Source organism: Patagioenas fasciata, chromosome 18 (genome assembly GCF_037038585.1).
Source record: "Patagioenas fasciata isolate bPatFas1 chromosome 18, bPatFas1.hap1, whole genome shotgun sequence".
Lineage (NCBI taxonomy): Eukaryota > Metazoa > Chordata > Aves > Columbiformes > Columbidae > Patagioenas > Patagioenas fasciata.
In genome coordinates, this window is record NC_092537.1 from 1015206 (window position 1) to 1042847 (window position 27642).

At 66.0% G+C, this 27642-nt stretch overlaps 4 protein-coding genes across 13 annotated transcripts in view; 1 reads left to right on the top strand and 3 right to left on the bottom strand.

Moving 5' to 3' along the window:
• Positions 1-3085: 3085 nt before the first annotated feature.
• Positions 3086-18413, bottom strand: CEP131 (centrosomal protein 131). 9 transcript variants are annotated; one of them, XM_065852575.2, is made up of 26 exons: positions 18390-18413; positions 17205-17462; positions 16350-16435; positions 15548-15662; positions 15284-15402; positions 14405-14518; positions 14136-14297; positions 13555-13672; positions 12765-12881; positions 11432-11597; positions 11223-11323; positions 10910-11092; positions 10363-10557; positions 10132-10269; positions 9266-9607; positions 7489-7518; positions 6387-6489; positions 6025-6226; positions 5779-5886; positions 5519-5636; positions 5258-5332; positions 5037-5179; positions 4586-4763; positions 4301-4497; positions 3416-3476; positions 3086-3330 (listed from the first exon to the last, which is right to left on the bottom strand). In XM_065852575.2, exons 2-26 carry the CDS (start codon positions 17379-17381, stop codon positions 3256-3258), a joined length of 3423 nt encoding a protein of 1140 aa, XP_065708647.1. In that variant the 5' UTR covers positions 17382-17462; positions 18390-18413; the 3' UTR covers positions 3086-3255. The 9 variants fall into 9 exon arrangements, with proteins under 9 accessions (XP_065708647.1, XP_071672561.1, XP_071672562.1 ...); XM_071816460.1 differs by lacking the exon at positions 18390-18413 and adding an exon at positions 18298-18349; XM_071816461.1 differs by lacking the exon at positions 18390-18413 and adding an exon at positions 18231-18247.
• Positions 18414-18975: 562 nt separating this feature from the next.
• On the bottom strand, positions 18976-23682 carry TEPSIN (TEPSIN adaptor related protein complex 4 accessory protein). The gene is made up of 13 exons (XM_065852458.2): positions 23122-23682; positions 22955-23027; positions 22777-22868; positions 22604-22697; positions 22388-22455; positions 22158-22236; positions 21851-21922; positions 21247-21453; positions 20974-21148; positions 20599-20712; positions 20375-20453; positions 20118-20252; positions 18976-19836 (listed from the first exon to the last, which is right to left on the bottom strand). Exons 1-13 carry the CDS (start codon positions 23497-23499, stop codon positions 19345-19347), a joined length of 2058 nt encoding a protein of 685 aa, XP_065708530.2. The 5' UTR covers positions 23500-23682; the 3' UTR covers positions 18976-19344.
• NDUFAF8 (NADH:ubiquinone oxidoreductase complex assembly factor 8) lies at positions 23589-24529 on the top strand. Its single transcript, XM_065852616.2, has 3 exons — positions 23589-23765; positions 23835-23945; positions 24459-24529. The coding sequence occupies exons 1-3, from the start codon at positions 23685-23687 to the stop codon at positions 24477-24479; spliced, it is 213 nt and encodes a 70-aa protein (XP_065708688.1). The 5' UTR covers positions 23589-23684; the 3' UTR covers positions 24480-24529.
• Positions 24530-24832: 303 nt separating this feature from the next.
• Positions 24833-27642, bottom strand: part of SLC38A10 (solute carrier family 38 member 10) — a 33303-nt gene continuing 30493 nt past the window's right edge. For both annotated transcript variants that reach the window (XM_065852308.2, XM_071816640.1), the window contains one exon: positions 24833-27599. In XM_065852308.2, the coding sequence (XP_065708380.1) occupies positions 26473-27599 (1127 nt within the window). In that variant the 3' untranslated portion in view covers positions 24833-26472. The remainder of the gene's footprint in view (positions 27600-27642) is intronic.

Below are 27642 nucleotides of genomic sequence, written 5' to 3' on the forward strand. Positions count from 1 at the left end.
GGCTTCCCGGGACCGGGGATGGGGATCAGAGACGGGACAGGCGGCTGTGCCCCAACACCGCTCCCTCGCCCCCAGCACCCACTTCAACCTTGAACCCTGTCTGAACACCCCCACACCCCACACCTCTGCACCTGCAGCCCTGCAGCCCCCAGACCCAGCCCGGGACGGGGGTCACAGCCCCTCCCCAGCACCCCCAGAGCCAGCCAGGCCAGCCCTGTGGCCGGGGGTCCCGTCGGGCTGGGGGGCTGCCCCGCTGCGGGGCCACACACCTCGGCCTCGTGTGCTCGACGCTGCAGCCCCGGCACATGGAGCTGCGCCCTCCAAACATGGGATGTTCAAAATCTGAACGGTGCTGACCCACCAGCGGGGAGCAGCTCTGAGCAGCTCCCGACCAGTCACAGACCCCCACGCTCCAGGGACCAGGGCTGGGCTTTCCTTTGGGGCCATGGTGGGACCATCCCATCCTGTCCCAAAGAGCCGCCACTACAGGACACCATCTTACCCCCCTCAGAGCTCAGCTCTTAGAGCGGGGCTCACACTTCCCCCCAGTCGGTTTTAATATTTAAAGCCAAATTTTGCGTACACGATTAATTTTTCACAAGACTTCAAGCTTGCAAAGAACACCACGCTGCACATGTCATGTCGCCACAAATAGACCCAGGGCTGGAAGAATTACAGGCTGCTGGGAGAACAAACACGCTCCCGGCAGCCAGAGCCAGCTCGTTTCTTCGAGCCTCCGCGTTTTGCTGTTCTGGAGCAGCTGAGAGCCGCACAGCCCTGGGGTCCTTCTGCGAGGCGATGTGGGGTCCGCTGACCCCCATCACTCATTCTGCTGTTGGTGCAGCCTGGCTGGGGCACAGCCCATGGGCATCCCACCACCAGTCCCCCCGCATCCCCGGTCCCTCCTGGCTGAGCAAAGGGCCACATCCCCATGTGTGCTGGAGTGTGGGAGCCCCTCAGCTCCCCAAACACCTTCCTGGGCTTCAGAGCAGCTGAGCAGACCCCACGCTGCCCCTGCACAGTGCCCAGCGCATTGGGCGATTTGGGCTCTCCAAGCTGCGGTGACATGCACACCCGCGGTGCCGCAGGGAGCAGGCGGCCACGCGGCCAGGGCAGTTTGCACGGGCAGCCAGCGGCTGAGCTGGTGCCGGCTGAGTCACCCTGAGCTGGGGTGCAGGCGGGGGTGGGCGGCTGCACAGAGCCCTCCCCAGCACCCACCCACCCCTGCTGCCCTCGGTGCATCCAGAACAGGCAGCTGGTCCACACGATGAGGCAGGAGACAGACGGGCTCGAGGCAGGAGAGGGATGGGCTCGAGGCAGGAGAGGGATGGGCTCGAGGCCATCCTGCTGCTGGGTGGGGGCCACAGGTGGCTTTGGCAGGTGGCTTTGGTGGGACCCCTTGCACGGCAGCCCCAACCCACGTCCCCTCCTCGGCCGGGCACTGCTGCTGCATCTCAGGCGGGCGAACAGCACGCTCGCCCCTATTAGCAGGGGAGATTACCCCGCACGGATCCTGCCAACTCACTGATTTGTCTGGGGCCACAGCTAATCCCCTCCCGGGCAGACACCAGATTGAGCCGCGATCTCCGCGCGGCGGCTGCCAAAAGCTCCCTGCGCTCCTGACCTCCTTCCCGGCCCCGCGGCCGCGCTCGCCGGCAGCTAACGGGCTCCGCTCATCCCGCCTAATCCTGGGTGGGCGCAGAGGGGCTGCTTAATTGGGGATCTTTGGCAGAGCCTGCGACAGCCGCACCACCACGGCCAGCCTCGCTGACCACCCGCCGTGCCGCTGGCCGGCAGGGACAGGGCTTGTCGGTCCCAGGGCACACACGGGGTGTGGGGAGGTGGGTGCCCAGCGCTGGCGCAGCAGCAGGGCACAGGCAGCCATTCGGCAAAAATCTGCATCCCTGGTTATGCAACGTTGCTGATTTATTCATGCCTGAACCAGGCGCTGGCCTAGAAATTAGCCCGGGAGATGCCGGGGAGGGGCAGCGCTGGGCAGGAGCCCCAGGGGAGGGCTGAGCCTGACGGTGTTGAGCCCCAGGGGAGCTGTGGGAGTTGGGCTGGCACCCAGGACACCCAGGGGACCCTGCACAGGTGCTCACCCCACAGCCGGTGACACCGGATGGGGCACAGGGCGCTGCCGTCCTACACACAATCAACTGTGCTGCAAAGCACCCCCGGAAAGGTGGCAAGGGGGCTGAGCCCCTCTTCTCTGCCCACACCAGATTTCTCGTGATTCAAATCGATTTAACCACAACGGTGCGCAGTATCCAGCCGGGGCCGTGCTGGGACGGAGCAGGAGCTGCTGGCAAACGGCTCTGAGTGCCCGAGCGGAGGCTGCGAAGGGCTGGAAGACGGAAGCGACGCTCAGGAAATGGTCGTTAGAAAAACAACAGTGAAAACAAGCCCCGTGCCCAACCTTTCCCAGGAAAGCGGGGCTGTGCGCTGCTCCCCGGCCTGGCTGCGTGTTTGGGCGGGCGAGAGGGGCAGCTCAGCGAGGGGGGAGCCGGGACCAGCACAGCGGCTGCTCAGCCAGGCCAGCCCGGGGGAACAGAGCCGAGCAGGAGCAGGGGCTGGGGGAGCCGCTCGCACCCCGCGACACCCACACCAAGCACCAAAGGGGCAGCCGTGGGGTGCCAGCACCCCTGGGTGCCCTGGGACCACGTGTCCCTGGGAAGCCCCACACCAGGACAAACACCAGTGCTGGGACACAGCTGAGCTCCTCTGCAGCTTCCCAGGGCAACAAAGGGCCCCTCTGTGCCCCCTGCGCCATGGCAGGGTGGCCCTGACGGATCGGGAACCTGACAGTGCCCACCTGAGGGATGGGAAACACCGAGGGGCTGTGGTGGGCAAACATGTGCCAACCCAGCTGAGCCCCCGCTGCTCGGAGGGAAGAGGCCGCGGCTGCACGGTCCCGCCGAGAGGAAACAGACACTCCGGCCCGGCCCAGGCGTTTCCTGGCGCTGTCAGGGGGCGCTGAGAGATTTGCAGGTACCAGGGGCTGCGGGACAAATGCACCGGCGAAAAAGGGAGGGATGCCGGTGGTGCTCCCCCCTCACCCAGGGGAGACAGACGGAGCAGGAGCGGCGGTAGAAACCAGCACAGATTTATTGTTAAGACAACCACTGAACTCCTGAGGCCACGGCCGCGGCACCAGGCTGGGAAACCCACGGGTGGAGGGGAGGGAGGGGGCCCAGCCCCAGCCCCACGCGCACGCCGGTGTCCGCTCCCCGCTGTGGTGCGGGGTCCGGGGGCTCATTTGGTGGCCAGGAGCTGCTGCCGCTGCTGCTCCAGGAGGCTCTCCAGGCGGTCGGCTCTCTGCACAGCCGCCTGCAACAGAGCACGGGGAGGGGAGCCGGCTGTGCCACGACGCCCCGGGGCCGGGCAGGGCCAGGCCGGCCGCCCCCTCACTCACTTGGTACTGCTTCCGCAGGCTGCTCACGCTCTCCTCCTTCCGCACCACGGCCGTTTTCACCCTGAGCAGACGGACACAGAGGGGCTGAGGACACCAGAACATGGGGCTGGACCCCCCACCCCGTGGCGCTCTCAGCCCCACACTTTGTGTTTCAACCATGGCCTGGGCACACATAAGGGACCGAAGGAAACAGGGGATTGAGGTGCCACTCTGGCTCTCAGAGTAGGAATCAGGACCTGGGAAAGCCACCGAGACCCGTGAGCTCCTACAACAGCCTCTCATTAGGGCGGCAGTGAGCAGCTCCGTGCAAACACGGACAGGAGGGAAAGCTCTGCCCCAGCAGAAAACAACGCTGCCCGTTCACCTTCCGCTTGCAAAATCCCACCCCGCAGGCAGACCCGAGGGAAGGGGAGGATGCACATCCCTGCCTGACGCTGCTCCCAGCACCGTCTTCCCACCGAGCGCAGGACGGAGCCAAGACCAGAGCACGGCCCAGCAGTGCCAGAGCGCCGCAGTGCCACAGCCCCACGCGTGAACCAGGTCTCGGGGTGCTGTGCAGCCGACAGCCGGGGTCCCCAGAGCATTCTGAGGGTCTCAACTGCCCTCAGTCTCCAGGGTTGAGCATCAGTCGGCCAAGCCCTGACCCAGCAGCTCCCGCAGGAGCCCTCACATCGCTCCACTGCCACTCGTGTCCTCCAGACACGCACGGGAGCAGCCCTGGGGACAGGGGGACACAGAGCAGGCCAGACACAAGGGACAGAGGATTCAGAGCGGCTGAGCCAGCAGCCAGCACAGGTGAGACTCTGCTGCCCGTTCTGCCAACAGGACTGGAAGCCACCGCTGAGGACACAGCACCACGAACACGCTCCTGCGCCACAGCCTCACCTTCTGTGCACCTCCTCCAGCTCCCTGTCCTTCTCCCGCGCCACCCTGTCCAGCTCCAGGCGCTGCCGGGCTCTCATCTCCACCATCTCCTCCTTCAGCCGCTTGTTCTCGTCCTCCGTTCCCAGCAGCCTGTCCGCGAACTCCTGCCGGATCGCTTCTGCCAGGCCGCTCCGCTCCTGCACCAGCTGGTCCCTCACCTGGCGGGGCAGAGGTGGCATCAAGGCGCTGACAGGCACAGGGGACGGGCAGGGAGAGGAGCCAGAGCGGGCGCTGCTGCCCACCCACCTTCTGGATCTCCTCCACCTCCTGCTCCTTGTGCTTCAGCAGCCCCTGCAGACGAACGCTCTCCCCTTCCAGCTCCGCCAGCCGCCCCTTCAGCTCGTTGCAGCGTTCCTGCAGCTTCCGCTCCGACCGCTCCAGCTCCTGCAGCTCCACCTCGTACTTGTCTCGGATCCTCTTGATCCTGCTGGGAGGACGGGACGGGCAGCCCAGCTCAGCCCGGCGCTGCATGGGACCCGCCACGCAGCAGCAAGAGGGGATCTGCCCCACAGGAGATCCAGGGCTGTTCCCTCGGTGAGAGGTTAAACTTCTCCCCCACCAGCCGCTCCATCCTGCACTAAGTGCCGCTCACACCCGCCAGGTGCAGCATCCAGAACTCGCTGGGGAGACCTGCAGGGTTCAGGGACCAGCCCGGAGGAGTTGGGGCTCGCAGGCTGCCCCATCCCGCTCCCCGTACCTGTTCTCCGCCGCCCTCTCGCACTCCTCCTTGGCCGAGGACATGTCGGCCTCCAGGCGCTGGATCACCAACTCGATCTCTTTGTCCCTCTCCTTCCTCAGCTCCTCCCGCAGCTCCCGCTCCCGGGAGAGCAGCCAGGCTTCCTGGGGACAGAGATGGCAAACGGTGCCTCGGTCCCTCTTGGATCTCCTCTTTTGGAGATGGGCAGCCCTTGCCATTACCTCCTTTTTCACGTAGTTCGCCTCCCAGGCCTGCTTCTCCATCTCCAGCTGCTCCTTCAGCACCTTCACTTCTGCCTGTGGAGGGACAAGACAAGCACTCAGCTCCGGCAGTCACAGCATCCCGCACCCTGGAGCGGCCCCCAGCACCGTCCCAGTGGGGACATTGGGCTCAGCCGTGCCAGCACATGTCACCACAGCCACGCGCTGGGAACCGGACCAAGAACAGCGATTCGGGGCCCAGAGGCAAGGGGAAAACCAGACCTGATGCCGCCTCTCCTGCTCCTCCTTCTCCTTTGCGTACTCCTCCTTCAGCGCCCGGGTGAGGGCCGAGCTGCTCGCCTCCAGCTGCTGCCGCAGCTCCTCCACCTCCGCTCGCTGCCTGCCCGCACAAACCACAGCTCCCAGCGCCCGCACCGGCCCCACCGTGCTGCCCTCGTCCCCCAACGCCAGCCCTTGCCCCCCAGCACCAGCCCTCTTCCCACCGCCGCCTCGCCGGGGGAGCCCAGCCCTGGCACGCTCACCTGGCCGCTTGCTGGCTGAGCCGCTCCTTCTCCTCGGCCACCTCGGCGTAAAGCCGGCGCCGCTGCTGCTGCAGTGCTTGCTCCTCCTGCTCCAGCTGCTGCTCACACCTGCAGGCAGAGCGGCCTCAGGGACGTGCCCAGCTCTGGGCGTCCATCTGTCCACCCACCTCCCCCTGCCCCAAGTGGAATGCAGCAGCACGTGCCGTGAGCCCCAAACCCCGCTGCGCCCCCGCCGCACGGCCGCACCGCTGCCGGGCCCGCTCCCGCTCCCGCTGGCTCTGCTCCTCCTTCTCCCGCTCCAGCAGGTCCCGCAGCTCCTCCGCCTGCCGGCCATAGCGCTGGGCAGCCCGTTCATCCGACTGCAGCAGCTCGGCCTCGTGCAGCATCTTCAGCTTCTTGATGTCCTGCTTGTGCTTGGCGATCAGCTTCTGGATCTCCGGCTCCAGCCCTGGCGCGGCGGGAAGGACGGTTACGGCTCGGCCGCCCGGCTGCCCGGACACCAGCACCGGTGCCAGCAGCTTCTGCCGCACAGCTGCTCTCTGGACCGGCACAGACACAACCCCTGTGCCCACCCAGCTGCAGCCGCCACCGAGGGAACCTGCCCGCACCTTTCACCGTGATTTCTTTGATCTTTTTGGTTTTCTCATCGATCCACTTCTCCCGCCTGATTTTCTCGGTCGCGCTCATCAGCTCCTTTAGTTTCTTAATCTCCTGTTTAGAAGCAAATGGGGAAATGTCAGAGACAAGGTAGGGGAGAAAAGCCCATCAGCCTGGGAGCGGCTGCAGAGGGAGCTGCAGACGTCCTGAACCGCACAGACCTGCACAGCCCCGGCCGGTGCGCTCCCCAGCCTGGAGCCGCAGCCATGTGCCCTCCCTTTGCCCCCTCCTCTCCTGGGGTGGAGCTGCACTGCCCCGCAGACCCTGAGCACAGCCCAAAAGAACAAAATCCTCGGGAAAGCGCCCGCTGGCTGCGACGCAAGAGCTCCGGCAGAGGGGAGAGGAGCAGGGCTGCTGCACCCACCCCGCAGGGCAGCCCGGCCGGCAGCAGCTTTGCCTGGGGGTGAAGATGATTCCTTCCCTCTCCCCCGGCAGGACAGAGGGACAGACGGACCTCCCAGCACCACGGTACCATCGCAGCCCAACTCCTGCAGCAGCCCAAAGCCCTTCACAGCCTCAGCGGCCGCACAGCCCAGGCACAGCGTTTGCTGTCGTCTCCTCTTGTGCTGGCGGTTCCCTCCTCGGCAAAACAGCCGGAGAACCCGCAGGGCTCTGCCCCCGCAGGAGCCGATCACAGCACTTGGCTACACACGTCTGTGCTGGGGTTTCTGGAGATGAAGGTGCAAAGCCCAGCCTGGCCAGAAACGGCTCCATTTCAGCACAGGCAGGTGATGTCCATGCACAGGACGTGGGACGTGTCACAGCTCCAGAGGACGAGCGTGTGGCAGGACACGCCAGGGTCACCGCACAGAGAGGAGCAGGGAACGGCTGCGGCCACCCGCACAGCCCAGGACTCGCTTTTAGGGGGAAAAAAGGCAGGAAAATCAGCACAGGGAGACGGGAGAGTCTGAAGGCAGCGGCTGAGTATGGGGCCAGGTGACGGGGTGGCAGGATGACACGGCTCCGCCCCAGGGCTCTGAGCAGGGAGCTGGAGCAGGTCAGGGCGTGAGAGCAGAAGGGCAAGGCAAAAAAAAGAGCAAAGACCACATTTACCTCGCAAAAGGGGCCCAAAGTGCGCCAGACCTGGGGAGAAAGAGAGGGGGGATGGAGAGAGAAGGGGAATTGCGGAGCCACAGGGGAGATGGGATGGAGAGAAGCAAAACCGAGCAGCCATGAGTACGCGAGAGCAGCAGGCAGGGCAGGCAGGGGTCCCACGGGAATGAGGGGGGCACAACCAAACACACTGAGGGCCCGGCAGCACGGCTGGGACGGGGGCAGAGCCAGCCCAGGCATGCACACGGCAGCTGGACTCAAAACCCAGGCTGGAGCAGCGCGGCACGGTGAGTCACGCCAGTCTGCGCCCTGCTCGCGCAAGGGCGACTGTCTGAACGGGCTCAGAGTGGTGCGAACGCCTGCCCGCGGCACAGCCCCACAGCAGCACCGAGGGCGAGCCGAGCCGTGCGCCCCCAGGCTGCCCCTGCCCCGGGCGAGCCGAGCCGTGCGCCCCCAGGCTGCCCCTGCCCCGGGCGAGCCGAGCCGTGCGCCCCCAGGCTGCCCCTGCCCCGGGCGAGCCGAGCCGTGCGCCCCCAGGCTGCCCCTGCCCCGGGCGAGCCGAGCCGTGCGCCCCCAGGCTGCCCCTGCCCCGGGCGAGCCGAGCCGTGCGCCCCCAGGCTGCCCCTGCCCCGGGTGAGCCGAGCCGTGCGCCCCCAGGCTGCCCCTGCCCCGGGCGAGCCGAGCCGTGCGCCCCCAGGCTGCCCCTGCCCCGGGCGAGCTGAGCCGTGCGCCCCCAGGCTGCCCCTGCCACGGGCGAGCCGAGCCGTGCGCCCCCAGGCTGCCCCTGCCCTGGGCGAGCTGAGCCGTGCGCCCCCAGGCTGCCCCTGCCCCGGGCGAGCCGAGCCGTGCGCCCCCAGGCTGCCCCTGCCCTGGGCGAGCTGAGCCGTGCGCCCCCAGGCTGCCCCTGCCCCGGGCGAGCTGAGCCGTGCGCCCCCAGGCTGCCCCTGCCCCGGGCGAGCCAAGCCGTGCGCCCCCAGGCTGCCCCTGCCCTGGGCGAGCTGAGCCGTGCGCCCCCAGGCTGCCCCTGCCCCGGGCGAGCTGAGCCGTGCGCCCCCAGGCTGCCCCTGCCCCGGGCGAGCTGAGCCGTGCGCCCCCAGGCTGCCCCTGCCCTGGACGAGCTGAGCCGTGCGCCCCCAGGCTGCCCCTGCCCCGGGTGAGCCGAGCTGTCCCCGTGGGGACTCCCTGCAGGTCCCCGAGCGCGCAGCATGTCCCCGAGGCACAGATCCACTGCGCAGGCTCACGGGAAAACACCCCATGTTTGGGTGCTGGTCAGGCTGACAGAGCAGTGAAACCCACAGGGTGATACTGCTGCTACACCCCGTGTTCCTTTGTAACCTCATCCCCATTTAGCTCTGAGAGCATCCCACTCCTCGAAGGGACTCAAGTTGCCCAGCTCAAGAGGATCTGGTCACAGGGACAAAGTCTCCCAGTTTGTGCCAGCATTTGCTGTCAGCTCTGCCCAAGTGAGACCCCCCCGGCCACAGCCCCGTCCCAGTGGGACATGTGGGTCTGTCCCAGCAGAGCCCCCGGAGCGGGGACTGTCCCACGCTCCTGGTTCTGGGCAGCGGGGGACAGGAGCCTCCTGGGGAGCCAGGGCAAAGCTCTGCGGGTGACACGGACTTTCTGGGCACAGGAAAAGGCTCCCCAGAATGACTGAGCCCCACCGAGGCAGGAGAGACCGCACTGCTCCGGGCAGACACCACACTCGAGCAAAACCAGCCAACGCCGGCCATGGCACGTCTCCTCTCCCCGTCCCCCACTGTTCCTGTTCCCTCACCAGCTCGTGCTGCTCCTGCATCTGCGTGAGCTTCTTGCCGTACTTCTGGTCCACCTGTTTCAGCTCAGCCACCACGGCCTCGCACTTCTCACTCAGCACCTTCTTGTCATCGATGAGCTGGGCAGGGCGAAGAAAAGGCATCGGGCAGCCGGGCTGGGCGCAGCCGCCTCCTCCTCCAGCTTCAGAGGCACCAGAGCTGGGGTGGGACATGACTACCTGGTCGATGAAGGCCAGGTGCCGCTGGATGGCTGCCTCGTACTGCTCCCTCTGAAGCTTCAGCTGGTGGCCAAGCTCCTTCTCAGTCTGTTTGACGTGTCGGACAGTCAGTTCCCTCTGCTGAGCCTGTTGGATGCAGGAACAGCCACAAGGCATTAGGGGGAGAAGTTACACCAGACCCAGCACGTGTACAGGAGATAATACGGACCCTGGAAGGCACTGCAGGCCAGAGCGAGGAGGAACGGAGCTAAATCCGAGTCCCTGGTACTCACAGGGACCTGGCTCCTGCCCCGCTGTCAGTGAGAACACCTGCACCTCCGTGGGACCCAGGAAAAGGGCCCAGCCAGGTCCTGACCGAGGGTGGGCGTTGAGGGAGGTTTTCAACCCGGGGGGCAGCAAGGAGAAACCAGAGCGAAGCCCCCATGAGATGGGGAAGAGCCCTTGCAGATCGTTCTCCCGCTAACAGGGACTGGGACTGTGGCTGCCCAGGAGCCTCCAGCCCAGCGGCGCCTCACACCGCCCAGGAACCCCGCGGTGCTTCGGGGACACAGAGCCCTGATCTCACACTTTGAAGCTACCGCCCCAAGAAACATCTGCCCAGGGCTCTTGGCCTTGGTTTCCCTGCAAGCAGGCGCATGTGGCTGACGCACCAGGGCTGTCTGCAGCAGGCTGACGGCTCGCTTCTTCTCCTCCACTTCCAGCTTCAGCCTCATGATGGAGCTTGTGACTTCTGTGGCAACAGCTGACGCCTGCTCCAAGTGAGCCAGCTCCTCTTCCAGGAGGAGACCCTGTCACAGCAGAAAAGATGATTAAAAGGTGGTGGGGAGCAGCTGGAAGCAAACAAGGAGACGGGAGACCCTCCCCAGCACAGACGGACTCACCTCCCGCTGCGTGGCCGAGGCAGCCGAGCAGGGCCGCTCCTGCTCCGACTTCTCCATTTCATCCAGGAAGCTGATGATGCTCTGCAGTTTGGCCTCGGAGAGCAGGGCCCCCTCCTCAGGGACCCCCGGCGAGTGGTTCAGCTTCCCAAACTTCTCCAGGTTGTCAGCAGTCAGGGAATTGGAGCTGGGCTCCTGCTGGGCAGGCAGCACTCGAATGAGCACTGGGGAGACGAGCTGCCGGCTCTTCTGGAACCCAGTCCTCCCACTGCACCCCAGTAACCAGCTTCATCCCCAGTGCTGACCCTGCTCTCGCCACAGCCCTCGCGTGGTTTTACTCCTCTTTTCAAAGCCCAAGCCCCAGCTGCACTAAACTCCTCCACTGCATTCAGACTCCTCCACCGCCTTCAGACTCCTCCACTGCCTTCTCCAGCAGTGAACCAGCTGCGTTTCTTGTCCTCCCAGTAAGCACTGGGAGAACAGCCATAGGGGAACCCGCTCAGTGTCCGTCACTGGCCGGTGACGATGAGCCCAGCGCAGCCCTGCTCACCCCGTCCATCCAGGCGTATCTGTCCTTCTTGAGGAGCTTCGGCGGGGGCAGCAGCTCCGGCTCTTCCTCCAGCAGCCTGAGCGTGTCCAGCAGCTCGTTGAGCGTGACCTTGGACTGCGCCCTGCTGACAGCCGTCACCACCATCTCCAGCTCCTCACCACCCATCTCCCTGGAGCTCACATCCTGGGGGACGAGACAAGACACCTTGTGGTAAAAGAGTTTGCTGGATCTCCCCAGAAGCCGACAGAGGCTCCAAAGCCACCTCAGCAGAGCCGCCGGCACCAGGAGCCCCAGGAGGCAGCACCAGACCCACCTGCAGCTTGTCCTCTGCCCCGAGGTCCCGCGAGGGCACGGAGCTCAGCTCTGTGAAGCCGCTTTCCTCTGGCTCTGCAGCCACCGAGTGGAAATTGGCCTCTGCAGGAACCAGGCTCTCCTCAGGTCCTTGTCACAACCAGCCCCCCAGAGAACCGCCCGTCCATCCTCCTCACGTCTCACGCTGCTCCAAAAGCACCGGGGACTCACCAGCATTGTTGGCTTTGGTGGTGCTGCCGGCAGGGCTGACGTTCCTCGCCAAAGTGGGTTTGGCAGGCTTCTTCTTTGCTACCCTTCTGCTCTCCTTCACCAGCACGAGCTCTTCTGCCAAGTGCTTTGAGTCCAAAGCCTTCTGGGCCCTTTTCTGGTGCAGTTCCTGCAGGGACAGATGAACCCTCAGCCTCCTGCCCAGCACAGGAGGTTCCAAACCCTCCCTGCATCGCTTCACATGGCACCATGGGCCTGGGAGACAGCACCAGCCCAGAGCTCGTTGCGGAGGGGGGACAAGGACAATGCTGGGGAAACGGAGAGCAGAGGGACAGCAGCTGCCAGCAGAGGGGAGGTGGCAGCCGGGGCCTCGTTGGCTCCACACATGAACAAGGGATGGCCACAGGACCCTGCGCTGTGTCCCTGGCTGCTCCGTAAAGGGCCTCAAGTTGTGCCAGGGGAGGCTGAGGGTGGATTTAGGAACAATTTCTTCCCCAAAGGGCTGTGGGGCATTGGAACAGGCTGCCCAGGGCAGTGCTGGAGTCACCATCCCTGGAGGGTTGGACAGACGGACATGAGGTTCTCAGGGCCATGGGGTAGGGCCAGGGGTGGGGGTTGGAGTGGATGGTTTGAGGGTCCCTTCAACCAAAATGATTCTGTGACCCCGAGGGCCAAGCACGGCTCCGTGCAGCAACGCCGCAGCACCGGGGCTGCCTCAGCCCCGCTCTGGGAAGTCACTTAAGGCACAAACATGTGTTTGCGAGGCTGTTGCAGCATTCACTGTTCTCTGCTGTGTCTCCCTCGACACCCCCCGATGAAACACGATTCCATTTAGGGCAAAGAGAAACTGGCGTTTTTAAAAAGAAATCTTCAGCTACGCTGCCAGCCAACACGCAGCTCCCTGTGGTCTGTGCCATCGCCGCCTGCCCCAGGAGCTCCATCCCCGCCCTGCTGCACGGACATGGTGACGGGCGAGGGGCTCCCTGCACACTGCGGGGACCCGGCACCCCAGGAGGGTCCCTTTCCAGGGCACCCAGGCGCTGCAGTTACACTCGCCCTGTCCCAACGCGGTTTCACCCTTTTCCCAAAAGCTAGATGGCAACCAGCGCTGTCTTCGCAAGCTCCGAACGAGCTGCCAAGGCTTGGCAGGACCACAACGGGAAAGGGCTCCGTGGCAGCTCAGTCTCCACGGGGAACACTCCATCATGCACAGGGCTGGCTCCGGTCCCACTCCGTGTGGAGCCCCGGGGACGCGGGGCAGAGCCGCTCGCTGCCGCGCACCAGACGCCGACAAGCTGGTCTGACATGGGCCACAGCGGCCTCGTCTCGTCCCTACCTGGATGGCCGCGCGCCGCGCCAGCCGCGCCTTCTCCTCGCGGATCTTCCGGCGATCCTCGTCCTTCCTCTCCTGCAAATCCAGGATATTCCCCTCCTCCATCTGCTGCTGCCTTTCCTACCAGAGAGGAGGCTCAGAAGTGTTACCGAGAGCTCCCAGCACCCACCTCCCACAGCAGAGGATGGGGAAAGGGCACCCGCACCCCGGTCACCCCATCCCCAGGGTCTCCATCCCCCCAGCCCTCCCTCTGTGCAGGTGAAGACCCCTCAGAAAAGCTCCACTTCAGAGCAGCTTATTTTCTTCAGGTACCAAATGCAATTATTAGTCATCTGGGTCTGAAACCACCGAGGAGACAAGGCTTAAAAATAGACTCTCACATGCAAGAGCTACAGTGCTTTTTGTTATGGGGATAAATAATTAAACACAAAGAAACACAAATAGCTGCAGATGACTCGTCACTCTCTAATGAGCCACTCGTTACCGATTCGCTATAATGAGACACGGCATCCCTCCCCTGGCCACCAGCCTGTCCAAGACAATAAGAACTCAGCAGGGTTTGTGCTGCTGCAGTCAAACAAGCTGCAGGACGGAGCCTGCGGCGCTGACCTCCCCGGAGCCAACCCCAGGCTGTCCCCTGCGCAGCCAGTGTGTCCCTGGGGGATGGGGCCCTCCCGGCTCTCCGCACGCGAGGGGCTGGTTGGACGTCAAGGCAAAAGCCCCCCTGCCTCCGACAGACTCAGCGTCCCCGGGGGGACATGGGTGTCACCAGGGTCCGTGTCACAGGACTCACCTCCCGTTTGGAAGCCAACAGGCGCCCCAGAGCCGCTGCTGCCGCCCTGCGCTGCTGCACGTGGCGTCGGTACCAGCGCTGGATGGTGACGGCGGCCGAGTTCACCTCCTGGATGAACCTGTGGGGAGGGGACAACATGGGCCAGGGTCTCACCACCCTCCGTGTAAAAAATGTCTTACTCATACCCAGCCTGAATCTCCCTCCTTTAGTTTAAAACTGTCACCCCTTGTTCTGTCACAACTGGCCCTGCTAAAAAGTCTGTCCCCATCTTTCTTTTAAGTCCAGAAAGGCCACATTAAGGTCTCCCCGGAGCTTCTCTTCTCCAGCTGAACGCCCCGAGTCCCTGAGCCTGTCCTCCCAGCAGAGCTGTTCCAGCCTGGGATCATTGCTGTGCAAACGCATGAGAAGCGGAGTCAAGTCATGGGGAGGGTCAATCAGCCCCCGTGGGTGCTCTGAGAGGGACCCTTCCCCAGCCTGGAGCCCCCCACGACAGGGACGAGCCAGGACCGGCTCCCTGGCGCTTCCCCTCAGCCTGGCACCGGTCTGCGGCCTCTCCTCACAGCCACGGCGCTCGGCCTCACCTCTCTGCCTCCTCCTCCGTCACCTCCCTGCGCCGGGGCTGGCTGCCGCTGCTGCCGCCGCTGTTGTTGTTGTGGGTCATGATGTTGTTGCTGGAGAAATTCTTCTGAGACTTCACCAAGCTGCTTTCGCCGTCCTCGTTTGAGGTCGCTTTGACGACATTGCTAAGGCAGAAGGCGAAGCCGCTGGGCACCGTCCTGCCCCGTCCCGCGTCACGTCAGCGCGCGAACGCGGGGCCAGCGCGGCCCCGGGGCGCGAGGGCAGCACTCACTTGAGGGAGCTGGGGGCTTGGTTGGAGCTCTTGGGCGCGGGGCCCTTCTCGGCGGTGGAGTAGTTGTTGTGCACCATGGTGGTGACGCAGTTGCCCATCGCGGCCTTGTTGCTCCTTTAGTGGAGAGAAGACGTGGTGTTCAGGCTCTGGAGGGGACAGCACACACCATGGCCGCTCCCCACGTCACGTCCCTCGACCCAACCGTGACATCAGGAGCATCCCCAGCCCTCCAGAGTCGCTCCTGGGGAGCTGTCACCTGCCACAGACAGACAGACAGACACGGCCGAGCAGACCCAACAGCTGCTCTTCAGACCACTCTACACACAGACCTGGCTTAAGTGTCTCCCAGCCCTGAAGGGTTTGAGTTTTACTCCTTCCCCTTCCTGGAGCAAGAGCAGCCTCTTCCACGCATCAGTCGTAGAATCACAGAACCATTTCACTTGGAAAAGCCCTTCAAGACCATCCAGTCCAACCGTAACCCAGCCCTGGTACTGCCCCACGTCCTGAGAACCTCATCTCTGTCCAACCCTCCAGGGATGGTGACTCCAGCACTGCCCTGGGCAGCCTGTTCCAATGCCCCACAGCTCTTTGGGGAAGAAATTGTTCCCCACATCCAACCTCAACCTCCCCTGGGGCAACTTGAGGCCGTTTCCTCTCATCCCGTCACTTGCTCCCTGGGAGAAGTCTCCTGCACAGCATCAAGCTCCTGCGTGGCTTCCAAAGGCGCCCTGGCCAGCCCCACCTGTCACTGTCACCGCTCTGCCCACGCTGGTCCCTGTGCCCCGCAGAGGCCGAGCTCCCGCGCCCCCGTGCCCGGTGTGTTCTCGGTGTCGTTCCTCCCCCACCAGCCCAGCTCAGGCTCAGCGCGGCCGCTCCCACCTGTTGTTGGCGGTGAAGTTGGCTGCCAGCAGCACGGCGGCTTCTTTCCTCCTCATGCCTGGGGGTGGCTCGAGGCCGCGGGGGCCGGTGCTGCCCGGGAACGCCCGGGGCTGGTCGTCCTGCCACGGGACAGTGGGACTCAGCGCCAAACCCGCGGCCTCGGCCACCACCCGTGTCCTTCACGGGCCAGTTTATCCCCCACGCCAGAAACCTCCGCACCACGCTCAAGGCTTTGCCTGCGCCCCACGGTGTCCCCATCCTCACCAGGATGTTCCACGTGGTTTTCTTTTCCAAGGAGGTTTTGCTCAGACCCGCTGGTTTCTTTCTTCCCCCAGACGCGCTCTCCAAGAAGCTCAGGAAATCTCCCGTCTGCTCTGAGCTTCAGCACCAACCCGGGACGGCAGAGAGGAGAAGAGAACACGTGCTGGAGTTAATATTGCAGACAGACAGACGGCAACACAACAGCAGGGTTCTCATCCCACACAGGCGCGCTGAGTGAGGGGCCAAGGCACAGGGACCGCCTGCCAGCACCGCACAGGGCGGGAAAGGGACAGAGAATCATCACACGGTCACTAAATCTATGAAGGATTTGTTCTTATCCAGAGCTGCAGGTTTCAGCTCCACGTGTGGAGGGAGGGGACGTCACAGGGCAACAAGAGAACTGAGAACCAGATCCAGACGCAGCCCCAGAGCTCACTGGGGACAAAAGAGCTTTTTGCCTCCTAACACAGCCCAGCTACAGCCCGGGGGGTCCGCGAGGGGCTGCTGTCAGCGAACCATCCTATCTCTGGGAATTAAATTGAACGGGTTTTGTGACAGAGGCTTCCCAGCCACAGAAACACACTCTATTCCCCCAAATTCTCATCAAGTGAGCTCCCCTCCAAAAAAACCAAACAAAAACACAGGCCTTGGCTTTCCAAGGCTGGGCTGTAACACATGATGTGTATGACAGGGCTTAATGTTGGGTTTTGACAGGCTCTGGCTCCCTCGAAGGACAAGAGGAGTCAGACAGCGGGGTGGGGACGTGCACGGGACAGACGGACACGGCCGGTGGCTGGAGCGGTACCTGTGCACGCTGTTCACCCGCTGGTTCACCTGCGTGGTGCTGCTGGACCTGCGGAGGTTGTTCATCGCCCGCGACCCCGCGTCTTCCTGCGGAGCACAGCGCCCGGCTCAGCCGCAATGCCGGGAGAGGCGCGGGCAGGTGGGGATGCACCCAAAACGGGCCCTGCTGGGGGTGCCAGCCCCCACGTGACATTCCCGACGTCCCCACAGCTGCCAACCCTCCTGGAGACGCAGTGAAACGAGACCTCGCTCGATCACAGGCTCCCGCGCTGCTGCTGAGCCGGGAATGCATCCGTTTGTGTGGGTCTATTAACGGAGCCCAGGGAGTACCTGGTGCTCAATTCTGCTGTAAAAACGCTCACAGAAACCCCCACTCAGCGAGGAGTCGCCTGCTCAGCTGAGCCTGGCGGGAACAGAGGGGACTGCGCCTGAAAGCGCCACAGCATCCAGCAAAAGATACCAGGAAAAGAGGAGTTTCCAGGAGGAAATTGGCACAGGAGACAAAGGGCGAGGAAGGAAAAGCGGAGAAGCCCAACACTTCCCTGTGTGCTCGTGTTAAAGAGTTGAGAAGAGCCCTAACGAGCAGGCGGTCATCGAGGACGATCAAATTTGGAGTGAGGACAGGGAACCACAGCAGAGCTGCAATGGGCACCTGGTACACCCCAGTTCTCCTCCCCGCAACCCACAGCCTCGCTGCGCACTCCCAGGGGACCCAGGGCCTCCAGTGCCACCTCCTGCCCCAGGCGGCTCCTCAAAGCTCAGCCCAGCATTGGGCAGCCAGGAGAGCGGTGAGACACCCCCGCACCCCCCTGCGCGGGCAGCGGGGCCACAGCGGGATCCTCCCGCCCGCACTCACCAGCGCGTTCCTCTGCGGTTTGCCGTCGGCGGTGACCGAGACGGAGCGCGCCATGGGCTTGGCGGGACAGGCGCTGCTGGGCCGGCGCGACACGGGCGCAGGGAGGCCCGTCAGGGTCAGGTCCGCGGCGGCAGAACCGGCGCCGGGGCAGGAGGAGCCGCTGCGGGTGCTCTTCATGGTGGAGCGGAGGGGCCTGGAAGGGCGGGGGGTGATGGGGAGCGCACCCAGCAAACCACACACGCTACTTCTGGCTTTCTCCTGCAAACGCCAGCACAGAGACACAACCGTTTTAAAATGGGGCAGAACACCTTTCTCCACGTTCCCACGAGCCCTGGAGCGGCTCCAGGTGAGCTCCTCGCAGCGCCTGACACCGGCAGCATCTCCTCGCTGCTCTGGCCTCACACCCCAGGTCCTGCTGTCGTCTGTGGGCCAGGATCATCTCCTCGAGCCCAGCAGGTGGTGAACGCAGAGGAGAAAGCCTCGCTCCCCACACCGGGCTCCTTCACCCCATACGGCTGCAGCCGAGCAGCTCCTGGGACCCAGAACAGCCCGTCCTGCCGAGGGCCGAGGTTCAGCTCCCCCAGGGCCGCCTCGGGCAGCTCCCGGGGATCCGTCCCTCTGCGAGAAGCCGTTCAGCAGCGGCCGTGTCCCCTCCACGGACACGGGGAGCCCAGCACCCTCCCCAGTCCCCGCCTCAGCGCTCCGCAGCCCCTCCCGGCACAGCCCCCGGGCAGGAGCCGCCCCCGCGCCCTGACCGGCAGGAACACCCGCAGAGCTGGGCCGGGTTCACCGCCCTCGGGCTGCACCGGACACCTCGGCGATGCCGCGGGCGCCACAACCCGCGTCAACAAAAGGCTCTCGATGGAAACCGCCGGGCTGGCACCGCGAAAAGAGCTCAGGCCAGAGCCCAGGTGCGACCCCCGGGCCCAGGACCTCACAGGCCCCAAGGCTCGGGCCTAAAGGGGCAACCCCGAGGGCAAGGTCGGGGCTTCAGCCCCAGCCCCAGCCCCCGGCCCCCGGCCTCACGCCAGGCCCCGGCTCCCTCCTTGCCCAGCTCCATTCCCCCGCAAGGATCCCCAGGGGCTCCCCGTACACCCGCCCCGGTCCTGCTCCCGGTCCCGGTTGCGGCCCCGGTTCCGGTTCCCCCCGCCCGGGCCTCCCCGCGCCCGCTCGCGCGCAGCCTACCGCCGCCGCACGGGCCGCCCCACAGCGGGGCGGAGCGAGGGAAAGGTGGCTGCCAATCGGAACCAAGGGGCGGGGCGACGAGAGGAGCTGGGATTGGAGGAGGTGCAGAAAGAGGTGTGGCCTGAGGAGGAGGGCGGGGCGAAGGGAGGTGCCTAGATCGGAGGGCGTGGCGATAGGCGTGGCCTGCATGAAATACGGCGGGGACTTGCGAACTAGGGCGGGGCAGGGGCCACCGAAGCGGGGGTTGGAAAGGGTTAGAAAGGGTTATAAGGAGCAGTGAGGGGGGGCGGCGCCCCGCGGAAAGGGGGCGGCGCCCCGCGGAAAGGGGGCGGCGCCCCGCGGAAAGGGGGCGGCGCCCCGCGGAAAGGGGGCGGCGCCCCGCGGAAAGGGGGCGGCGCCCCGCGGAAAGGGGGCGGCGCCCCGCGGAAAGGGGGCGGCGCCCCGCGGAAAGGGGGCGGCGCCCCGCGGAAAGGGGGCGGCGCCCCGCGGAAAGGGGGCGGCGCCCCGCGGAAAGGGGGCGGCGCCCGGCAATCTCCAGCCACAGCGCAGGAAAAAGCCACAGGTTCCCAGACACGAGCAGGGGTTTATTGGTGGGTCCCAGCCCCACGGCGACCACGTCTGCTCCCCCCAGCCCCACAGCCACCACCACAGGGCACCCCAGGGCCCCCCTGGCTGTGCCAGGGTCCCCAAACCGCCCTCCACTCAGCCCCGTGGGTGCTGCCCGATCCCAGGGGATGCCACAAGCTGGGCCCTTCCACCGGCGCCAAGACACCAGGGGCTTCTGGTGAAACAACAGCCACAGGGACACCTCAACTTCACCAGAGCCCTGGCCCCTGCAGCCCCTCTGCCCTCAGCCCCACGAGAAGGGGCATATGGGGCTGCTCCTTCACTTTTCCCTGAGGGGCCATAGCACAAGAGGCCCCGTGGGGAGGGAGGGCAGAGCCCCCAGCAGCAGCTACACATTGAGGAAGGCGAAGGCCGACGGTTCCTGGCTGCCTTCTGTGTCTGTCCATCTGTCCTGGGGCTGGGACAGTGTCCGTGGCTCTGCTGGCGGAGAGTCTGGGCAGAGCACCGCGCCGGGCCGAGCCACCAGCTCCATGCCAGCAAACAGGGACAGGCTGCGGGAGGGTCCAGTGGCACCTGCCACGTCCCCTGCCAGCCGGCCGGCCACCTCCTGCTCTTGGGGCCAGGCTGGCACTGCAGCACTGGGCGACCCGGGGGGCTCCACTTCCACCCCCTGCTCCTGGCCAGGGGCCACTGCGGGCACAGGGAGCCGGGCTGCGCTCAGGGCGGGGAGGAGGCTCTCGCCTGCTGGGGGTGACACGTCCGTCAGCAGGTCCCTGGTGCACGGGGCAGCGCCCACGGTGAGGATGGAGGGGTCCGACTGCGGGCGTGTGGCCTTCGGGGAGGTCTGGTCCCTGCAGAGCGCCTCGAACTGCCGCAGGAGCTGGAAGAAGAGCGGGAAGGGTGGAGTGAGAGCAGCATCGGGACGGGGGCTCAGCCTCAGCACCTTCTCCCAGGCAGAGAAACTGTCCTGGGGACCAGTCCCGGTGTCCCCATCTAGGAACCAGCCTCGTCTCCTGGGGAGGGAGCATCCCACCCACCCCCGGGCTCCCTGCTCCACAGTTCCCACCCCTCCAGGACACACACGGAACCTTCCCCAGCGCGGGGTGTCCCTGAGGCTGGGCAGGCCCCAGGGAGAGGACACAGGGACACCTCAGGCCTCACCTTCGTTGCTCGGTTGGCAACAGGTCCAGGGCTGCCTTGGCTGAGCTGCTGCAGGCGCTGCCGGGTTGCGGCAAAGATCTGGTCGAGGGTGAGGAGGTCGGAGCACACGAGGGAGGAGATGGCACACATAGAGCGCTGCGGGAGGAGAGAGCGGCTCAGCGCGGTGCCGCAACCAGCGCCAAAACACCCCGGCAAGGCCATACCTCCTCCCCCTCTCCCTCCCTGCTATGCTGACACTGTGGCCACCCTGTGCTCACCATGCGGACGCTGTCACTGGGGTCCTCCAGCGCCCGGCTGAGCAGCTCCAGCACCACCTCGCAATTGAGCAGAGCGCACCTGGCCAGGGGAAGGGGTGAGGGGGGCGCAGGCAGCTCCCGAGCGGGCAGCTGGGGGTAGGAAGGGCTCCCGTTGCCCCCAAAGCCCCAACAGCACACCCCACCCAGCCCCACACTCCCGGGGAGGGTTGGCCATGGGTACTTACTCCTTGACGAAGTGCTGTGCTTCCTCCCGCGCGAGGAAGACCCGGGCACCGCGGGTCAGCGCCGACACCAACCCCACCTCCCGCAGGCAGTCGCCCAGCCCGTCAGCGTCCACCCTGCTCCAGGAAATGCTCTGGTGGGGACAGGGACCAGCCCTGTCCTCCTGGGCACCTCAGCACCCTCCTGCGGGCAGGGACCCCCCCGAAACCAGCTCCCCCTGCCTGGGCTGTGAGGCCAGGCGTGCCAGGAAGAATCCAGCCCAGCAGCATCGGGCGACTCAAATTAACCGCGTAGAAACCGCGGGCGCAGCTCCCAGTGCTGAGGGAAGCACCTCGGGAGGCGCCGGAGAAGCGGAGCCCCCATGGCCCAGCTCTCACCTCTCGGCTGCGGGGGGCAGCTCCCGGCTGGCCCCAGAGTGGCTGTCGCTGCCTGATTTGCTGCAGGAGTCCGAGGTGCGGCTCAGGTCGCTGTTCCCCCGCGAGGAGTCCTGGGAGCTGTGCCCGCTGTCCGCCTCCTCCCAGCCGCCCCCCGCCAGCCCGGGCTGGTGTCTCACTGTGGGGACAGCCACGGTGATGTGCCGACCCCCAGACCAGCCCCAGGACCGCTGCGGATCCCCGTGAGCCCCCAGCCCGGCACCATAGGGGACCTACCTCTGGTGCTGTGTGCTGCGGTGGCTGTTGGTGGCTTCACCGCCCCGGCCGGGCTGCAGGAGGGCAAGGGGGCTGTCACAGGCTGGTAGGCGTCCTCGGGGAGCTCCCTGTGGCACAGCCGGGGCCGCTCCGGGGACGGGAGCACAGCCTGGGCCACCGCTTCAGCAGCTCGCTGGATGGTGCTGAGCAGGGCTTCTCCTGGCGACACTGCGGGAAGGCCACGGTGTCAGGCACTCCACGGGGAGCCCAGCCCAGTCCCGGGCACTCACCGCCGCGCCGGGTGGTACAAGGGGACGGCGGGGACCCAACCACACAGAGGAGCAGCCCCAGCAGCCAGGCTGGGAGGAATTCTGGCTGGACAAGGGGAAGGAACACAGGGGAACTACTGGGACAAACCACGGGCCACAAGCCAACCTCCCACATCCCTGTCACATCTCCCAGCAGGGGAGGACCTGGCAGAGCCCCCACTCTTAGCCCCAGCACTTGTCAGACAGCCTAGGAAAGGGGAGAGCTGCACAAAGCCAAGGGTGCAGCAAGCTCTGCTCTGAGCCTCCCAGAAACATCTGAGAGAGAAACACCCGCTGAGGAAACCACCAGGACTCACCGGAGCTGCTTTTCTCACCGCTGAAACCGAACCCTTGCAGGGAGCCGCAGGGGCTGGGGCTGGAGCCCATGCCTGGGGGAGGCACAGGGCACGTTCAGAGGGAGCACAGGCGTTCGGGTTCACCCCCCACCGCTGTTCCTCCCCACGCGCGTACAGCAGAGCCCTGGGGAGCCAGGGCCACGGCGGCGTCCCCAGGCACCCGGCAGCAGGGACGGCAGCGCCTGCCCTCACCCCAACAGCCCCCGGCCCGCGGACCCTCCGCACACCCACAGCTGCAGCCGAAGGGCCCGTCCTGTCCCACACGTACCCGCGGGAGGCGGGGGCCGGGCAGGCAGCGCGGCCGGCGGGGGGAGCGGCGCATCCGAGAACAGAACGGTGGCCAAGTCCTGTGGGAGAGCCGGGGCTGGGCAGAGCCGGGGGGAAAGGGGCAGAGCCGGGGGGAAAGGGGCAGAGCCGGGGGGAAAGGGGCAGAGCCGGGCCCGGGGGGGTGGGCAGCAGAGCCGCCCCGGGCTCAGCGGGATCAGGGGCAGCACCCACCTGCGCGGCCGCCCGCACCTTCTGGTTCAAGCTGTTTCCGTGGAGCGGGTCTGGGGGCCCGGAGAACGCTGCAGGGACGAGGGGGGGAGGGCTGGGGAACGCCCGGCCCCGGCAGGAGGGGCAGGACCCGGCCCTGGCGGCGCTCGGGCCCCGGAGCAGCCCCGGCGGGCAGGACCCGCGGGTTCCCCCGCACCACCCCGGGGCTCCCCCCGTTACCTGCGGCCTCCCGGACAAAGCAAACGTTCCTCCTGAGCTGCAGCGCGAACTGCGGGGAGCCCTGCGCGCAGGTGTGCAGCAGGATCTTCAGCACCTGCGGCGGGAGCTCCGGTGACGAGGCCGCGCCGCCCCCGTCCCGCCGGCCCCCGCCCCCGGCGCTGCCCCGGACCCACCTTGATCTTGACGCGGCAGGAGCCGCCCTGCAGCCGGGGCAGCAGGAACTCCAGCAGGCAGCGGCTGCTGCCGGGAGACTCCCGGGAGATCTCTGGGGGGGTTACGGATCCTGCTCTGCCCGGACCGGCCCCCCCGCCCGCTCCCCCCGCCCGCGCCCCCCGGCCCCCGCAAGGATACGGGCGATCTCCTCCAGCAGGTACCCGGGGCAGGGCCCGTCGTCGTCCGCCGTGGCCCTGAGCAGCAGCGGCAGCTGCGGAGGAGGCGGCGTGAGCGGGGCCGGGCCCAGCGCCGGTGACGCCACGCCCCGGGCAGCCCGCACCCGCCGCTCCCCTCCCGGCCCGTACCCGGCTCAGAAAACTCAACCGGTCCCTCAGCGGCGCCGCCATGACAATCGCGGTGCTGGCCCTGCCCGGCTCGGAAAGAGCTTCAGGGCTCCGCCCACCGGAAGGCACTGCGCACCAATGAGAGTACCAAACGCTGCCGCTCGACCAGTCATCAGCGAGGAAGGGCGGAGCTTCAGGCGGAAGTGCCTCACAAGACTGAGGCCGGCAGCAAAAGGGCGGGAGACAGGAAGTAAAAAACGGGCACCTCCGCCAATTAGAGCTGCCCGCGACGGGCGACCAATCAGTAGGGGCTCGAGAGGTGGGTGCCGCCTGCGACCAATCCACTTTTCCAGCAGGCGAAACCAGCCAACCCGAGAAGGCTGAGAGGAGACCTTCCATCAGCACCCAATCAGAGAGCAAACGCGGTTTGATAGGCACGCCGCTTCACCTATCGACGAGTGGAAGAGGCGGGCATCCACCGGTGTCCAATACGAGGGCGCGTCTCTTTGACGAGCGGCGCGGCTGCCCAATCGCGGCCGCCCCCGCCATGGCGGCGTCCGGGCCGTGAGGCGGCGGTGGCGGCCATGTCGGGCCGGGGCGTGTGGCAGCGGGCGCGGGCGCGGCTGCGGCGCTTCCCGGAGCTGCTGGCGGGGTGCGGGGAGCAGGTGCGGCCGGGGCGGGCGGGGGGCGGCCCGGGGTGGGTCCCGGTGCTCCGGTTGTGTCGTTCTCCGCAGGCAGCTGCCTACGGGCGGTGCGTGGCGGCGGCGGCGGCCGGGCCGGCGGAGCTGCGGCGGGACCAGTGTCTGCGGGAGTTCCGGGCGCTGCGGGACTGCCTGGCCCGGGCGGTACGTGCGCGGCCCCGGGCGGTGAGCGGGCTGTGCTGGGGCCGAACCCCGAACCCCGCGGGCGGCTCCGGGCCCTTGAGGTGCTGAGCGAGTTGGGAGGAGGGAGCGGAGCTGGTGAGGGGCTGGAGCTCAATGTGATGGGAGCGGCTGGGGGACCTGGGGGTTCAGCTGGAGAACAGGGGCTGAGGGGAGACCTTCTGATCTCTGAACTGCCTGAAAGGAGCTTGGAGCCAGGGGGGTCGGGCTCTGCTCCCCAGGAACAAGCGCCAGGAGCAGAGGAAACGGCCTCAAGTTGCCCAGGGGAGGTTGAGGGTGGATTTAGGAACAATTTCTCCCCCAAAGCGCTGTGGGGCATTGGAACAGGCTGCCCAGGGCAGTGCTGGAGTCACCATCCCTGGGGGGTTGAAATGCACACACGAGGCTCTTGGGACAGGGGCAGTGCCGGGGGGTCACGGTTGGACTGGATGGTCTTGAGGGGCTTTTCCAATACAACGGATCTGTGCTTGTTCGCAGGCGAAGGCGACGCCGCAGTGACCACGGGGCCGGGCTGGGGACGCTGCAGTGAAATAAAAACTGGAACCCAACCCGGCTTGTCCTTCAATTACAGAATAGAGCTGGGGGAGGGCGGCCGGAGAGCCCCAGAGCCGCCTGTCCCGCGCCCCTGAACGGCAATGAGTGTTCAGCAGGGGCGGCGGGAGGGTCACAGCCTCCCCCCCTTCCCTGCAGCAGCGAGGGGCAAACCTCAGATGAAACACACGACCCCTCTCCCTTCGGGAACAGAACTCGTGCACGGAGCAGACAGCGCTGCCCGCCGGGGAAGCACAGCCCCAGGGCTGAGGAGGCCTTTCGCTGATCTCTTGTAGTTTTTTAAAAAGAATTCAGCTCAAAATGCTTCAGGTTGTTTTATTGACCAGCTTGGCCTCCCCTCTGGTCTCTCCCGCCGGTCCCCAGCCGGTGCTGAGGAGCGTCAGGAGCGTCTTTGGTCCTTTGTGTTCACACAGACAGCTCAAAATCGCCGAAGGGGCGCAGGGCAGCCCTGGGCAGGCGGCAGCGAGGGGGCAGACCCAGCCCCGGCTCCCACTCCCTCACGCTTTACAAAGGCTGCAGGCGGCTCTGGGGCTGTGGCTGTGTCACTTGTGCTTCAGACAGCGCAGGAGAAGCTCCCGCCCGGGGGGCGCGGGGGTGTCCCCCGATGCGGAATGGGCACCCGGGTCACGGCTCTTGTCCTGGGGCTCCATGTCCTTTTAAAGAGGAATTAAGACAACGTCCTTGGAGCAGCAGGCAGCGGAGCCCGGAGCGGGGTGACCGTCCCTGTGGTCCCATCCAACACAAACTCCGCGAGGCTCGTTTACCAAAGACACTTGGAGATGCGGGTAGAAAACCAGCACAGTGATGAGGTCTGTAGGCTCCGGGCTGGGAAATCGCAGCCGTTCTAGCGAGAGCTTTGGGATTTGATTTCTTACATTCGTGAGTCAGGATGTAAAAACAAACACAAAACAAAGCAACAAGCAGAGGGATGAATCATGGTCTGGGAGCCTGGGGGGAACTCGCGCTCTCAGAGCCGCTCTTCCCCTCCTCGCTCAGAAAACACGTTTCCAGGGCAGGGACTGACAGCGACGGGTGTGGAACACGGAGAACAAACGCTGCACCGCGGTGCAGAGCAGAGGTAGGTTCGCCTGAGCCCCCGGTCCCCACTTCAACCGCTTCTTCTGTTCCCAAATCAGTTGCCTCTTGCAAAAAACTCCGGCTGGTTTGGGGGGGCAGCCCCCGGCTGAGCTTCGTAAAGCACTTTGGAGGAGTCGCTGAGCCGAGCGCCAGGAGGGCGGGACAGCAAAGCTCCGGCTTATTGCTCATTGCTCGTGTGTGGCCAACAAACAGAATCCCTGGGAGTCGAGGCAGCACAACGGCGGCCGTTGTGCCCGTTTAAGGCAGCGTTTCTACTAAACTAGGTTCCTAAACCACAGCTATCTCCTAAACACGCGAGACTAACAGCTCCCACTCCAAGAGAAACACCAAAGCAAACGGCTGAGCCGGTTCTCAACGCCTCATTTGATGCTTCTCCAGAACAAAGCCTTTCCTGGGGAGGGATCCCGGGTCCCTCCTCAGGGAAGCTGCTCTGGGGAGCCTGGGGACAATCACCCTGGGGACAATCACCTTGGTGCGGAGCACAGAGCCAAGAGCTGGATGGAAAAGGCAATTCGATATGAACGGGATGTTGAACAAGGTGTCTGAGAGCCGGGCTGGCAGGGAGCCGGCGCAGGTGGCAGCCAGGGGAAGGCAGGGGACAGCGGGAGCTTTGTCCCCACAGCTGCCATCTCCTGCGACACGCAGGGAGGTGCCACCATCCCCTGGATGGAGCTCACGGGTCCCAGAGCTCCTGGGGGGTCCCAGCGTTGCATCCAGCCAAGCGCTGCAGCTCCGACCAACCTCCTCCTGAGCCGCGGCGGCCAAAAAGCCAGCTGGTGAACTCGAACCTTCCCCACGGAGCTTCCAAGAGCCGCAGCCACCCACGGCGCGACCCCCCCGCTCACACGCTGCCGCCCGCCCGCGGCAGCTGCTCCATGTGCCGGCTGCGGCCCAGCTGCTGCGCGCCCTCCGCAACCTGCTGCAGCCGCGTCTCCAGCGCGCTCCGCAGGTCGTTCACCTTCACATCTGGGAGGGGGTTCAGGCCAATGAAGACCCCCGCCCCCTGCGCAGCCTCCTCCTCCTCCTCGCGAGGCAGCAGCTCCCGTCTCCTCCGGCGCAGGTCCAGGTCCGCCTGCAGTTTCAGGTCCCGGTTGGGTTTGACGTCGTGGTCCAGCTGCGGGTCCCCCTGGGCAGCCGCTCCTCTCTCGGGTTTTCGGTCGTTCTCAGGGCCCGGTTTCTTCTCAGCAGTGTTGGCGAGGGCCCCGTCACCGTGTCCCTGCTGGCTCCGCAGCCCTCCCGGCGGCTCCTGCGCCCCCTTCTCCCGAGGAGCCTCTTCCCCGCGCTCCGCTTGGCCGGGCAGGTCCCGCTGTGGGTCGAGCTGCCGCCCGCCAGCGCCCGCCGCCCCCTGTGCCGCAGCCCCCGGCCCGGCCCGCAGGTGCCGCTCGCTCTCTGCCGCGTCCCGCTGGTCCTGCGCCGCTGCCAGGGCTCCGGGCTCCACCTGGCTCAGGGCTTTGGCTTTCAGGTCTGTTCCCGCATCTCTTTCCAGGCTCTTTTCTGCCAGTCCCTGAACTTTGGCAGCCCCCGGCTGTTCTCTTTGGACGGGAGCTGTAGCCGCTTCCACGGCTTTCAGGGAATTCTTCTTCTCGTGGATGTCTCTTCCAGCTTTGGAGTCCTGACCTCCTCCTAAATCCTCCGCCAAGGGCTTCTTTTCTAGGTGGTTTCTGGCCGCTGGAACGCGTTGGGCATCCCCGTGAACGGGATCCCGGTTCTCCGCTGTATTTTTAATGGCTCTGTCGTTCTGCGGCAGCACCTTCCGCTCCCTGGGAGGAACGCCGGGAATCTCGCGCCTCTCGGGCTGCCCCCGCGTCCCCGCAGCCCCGCGGCGCTGCCCCCCGGGCTCGGCAGCCTGTCCCGGCGGCTCCCGCTGCTCTCTGCCGAGCGGCTGAGCCGCAGCCTCTTGCTTGGCGCCCGGACCCTCGTCCTCCCTGCTCCCGGGGAGGGGCGCGGGGGGGTCCTGCTGCGCTTCCGCTGCGGAACAAAAACATAACACGTCAAGGCTTTTTCTCACGAC

Excerpts from the sequence above, each read along its gene's own strand:
- CEP131 (XM_065852575.2), bottom strand. The coding sequence starts at position 17,381 with ATGAAGAGCACCCGCAGCGGCTCCTCCTGCCCCGGCGCCGGTTCTGCC. Across the intron at positions 14,519-15,283 it reads AACTTCACCGCCAACAACAG|GAGCAACAAGGCCGCGATGG; the intron begins GTGGGAGCGGCC and ends TCTCCACTAAAG. Across the intron at positions 11,324-11,431 it reads CACCAAAGCCAACAATGCTG|AGGCCAATTTCCACTCGGTG; the intron begins GTGAGTCCCCGG and ends TGGTTCCTGCAG.
- NDUFAF8 (XM_065852616.2), top strand. The coding sequence starts at position 23,685 with ATGTCGGGCCGGGGCGTGTGGCAGCGGGCGCGGGCGCGGCTGCGGCGC. Across the intron at positions 23,766-23,834 it reads TGGCGGGGTGCGGGGAGCAG|GCAGCTGCCTACGGGCGGTG; the intron begins GTGCGGCCGGGG and ends CGTTCTCCGCAG. Across the intron at positions 23,946-24,458 it reads GGGACTGCCTGGCCCGGGCG|GCGAAGGCGACGCCGCAGTG; the intron begins GTACGTGCGCGG and ends GCTTGTTCGCAG.
- TEPSIN (XM_065852458.2), bottom strand. The coding sequence starts at position 23,499 with ATGGAAGGTCTCCTCTCAGCCTTCTCGGGTTGGCTGGTTTCGCCTGCT. Across the intron at positions 23,028-23,121 it reads GGTTGAGTTTTCTGAGCCGG|CTGCCGCTGCTGCTCAGGGC; the intron begins GTACGGGCCGGG and ends CCTCCTCCGCAG. Across the intron at positions 21,149-21,246 it reads CGCAGCACACAGCACCAGAG|TGAGACACCAGCCCGGGCTG; the intron begins GTAGGTCCCCTA and ends CTGTCCCCACAG.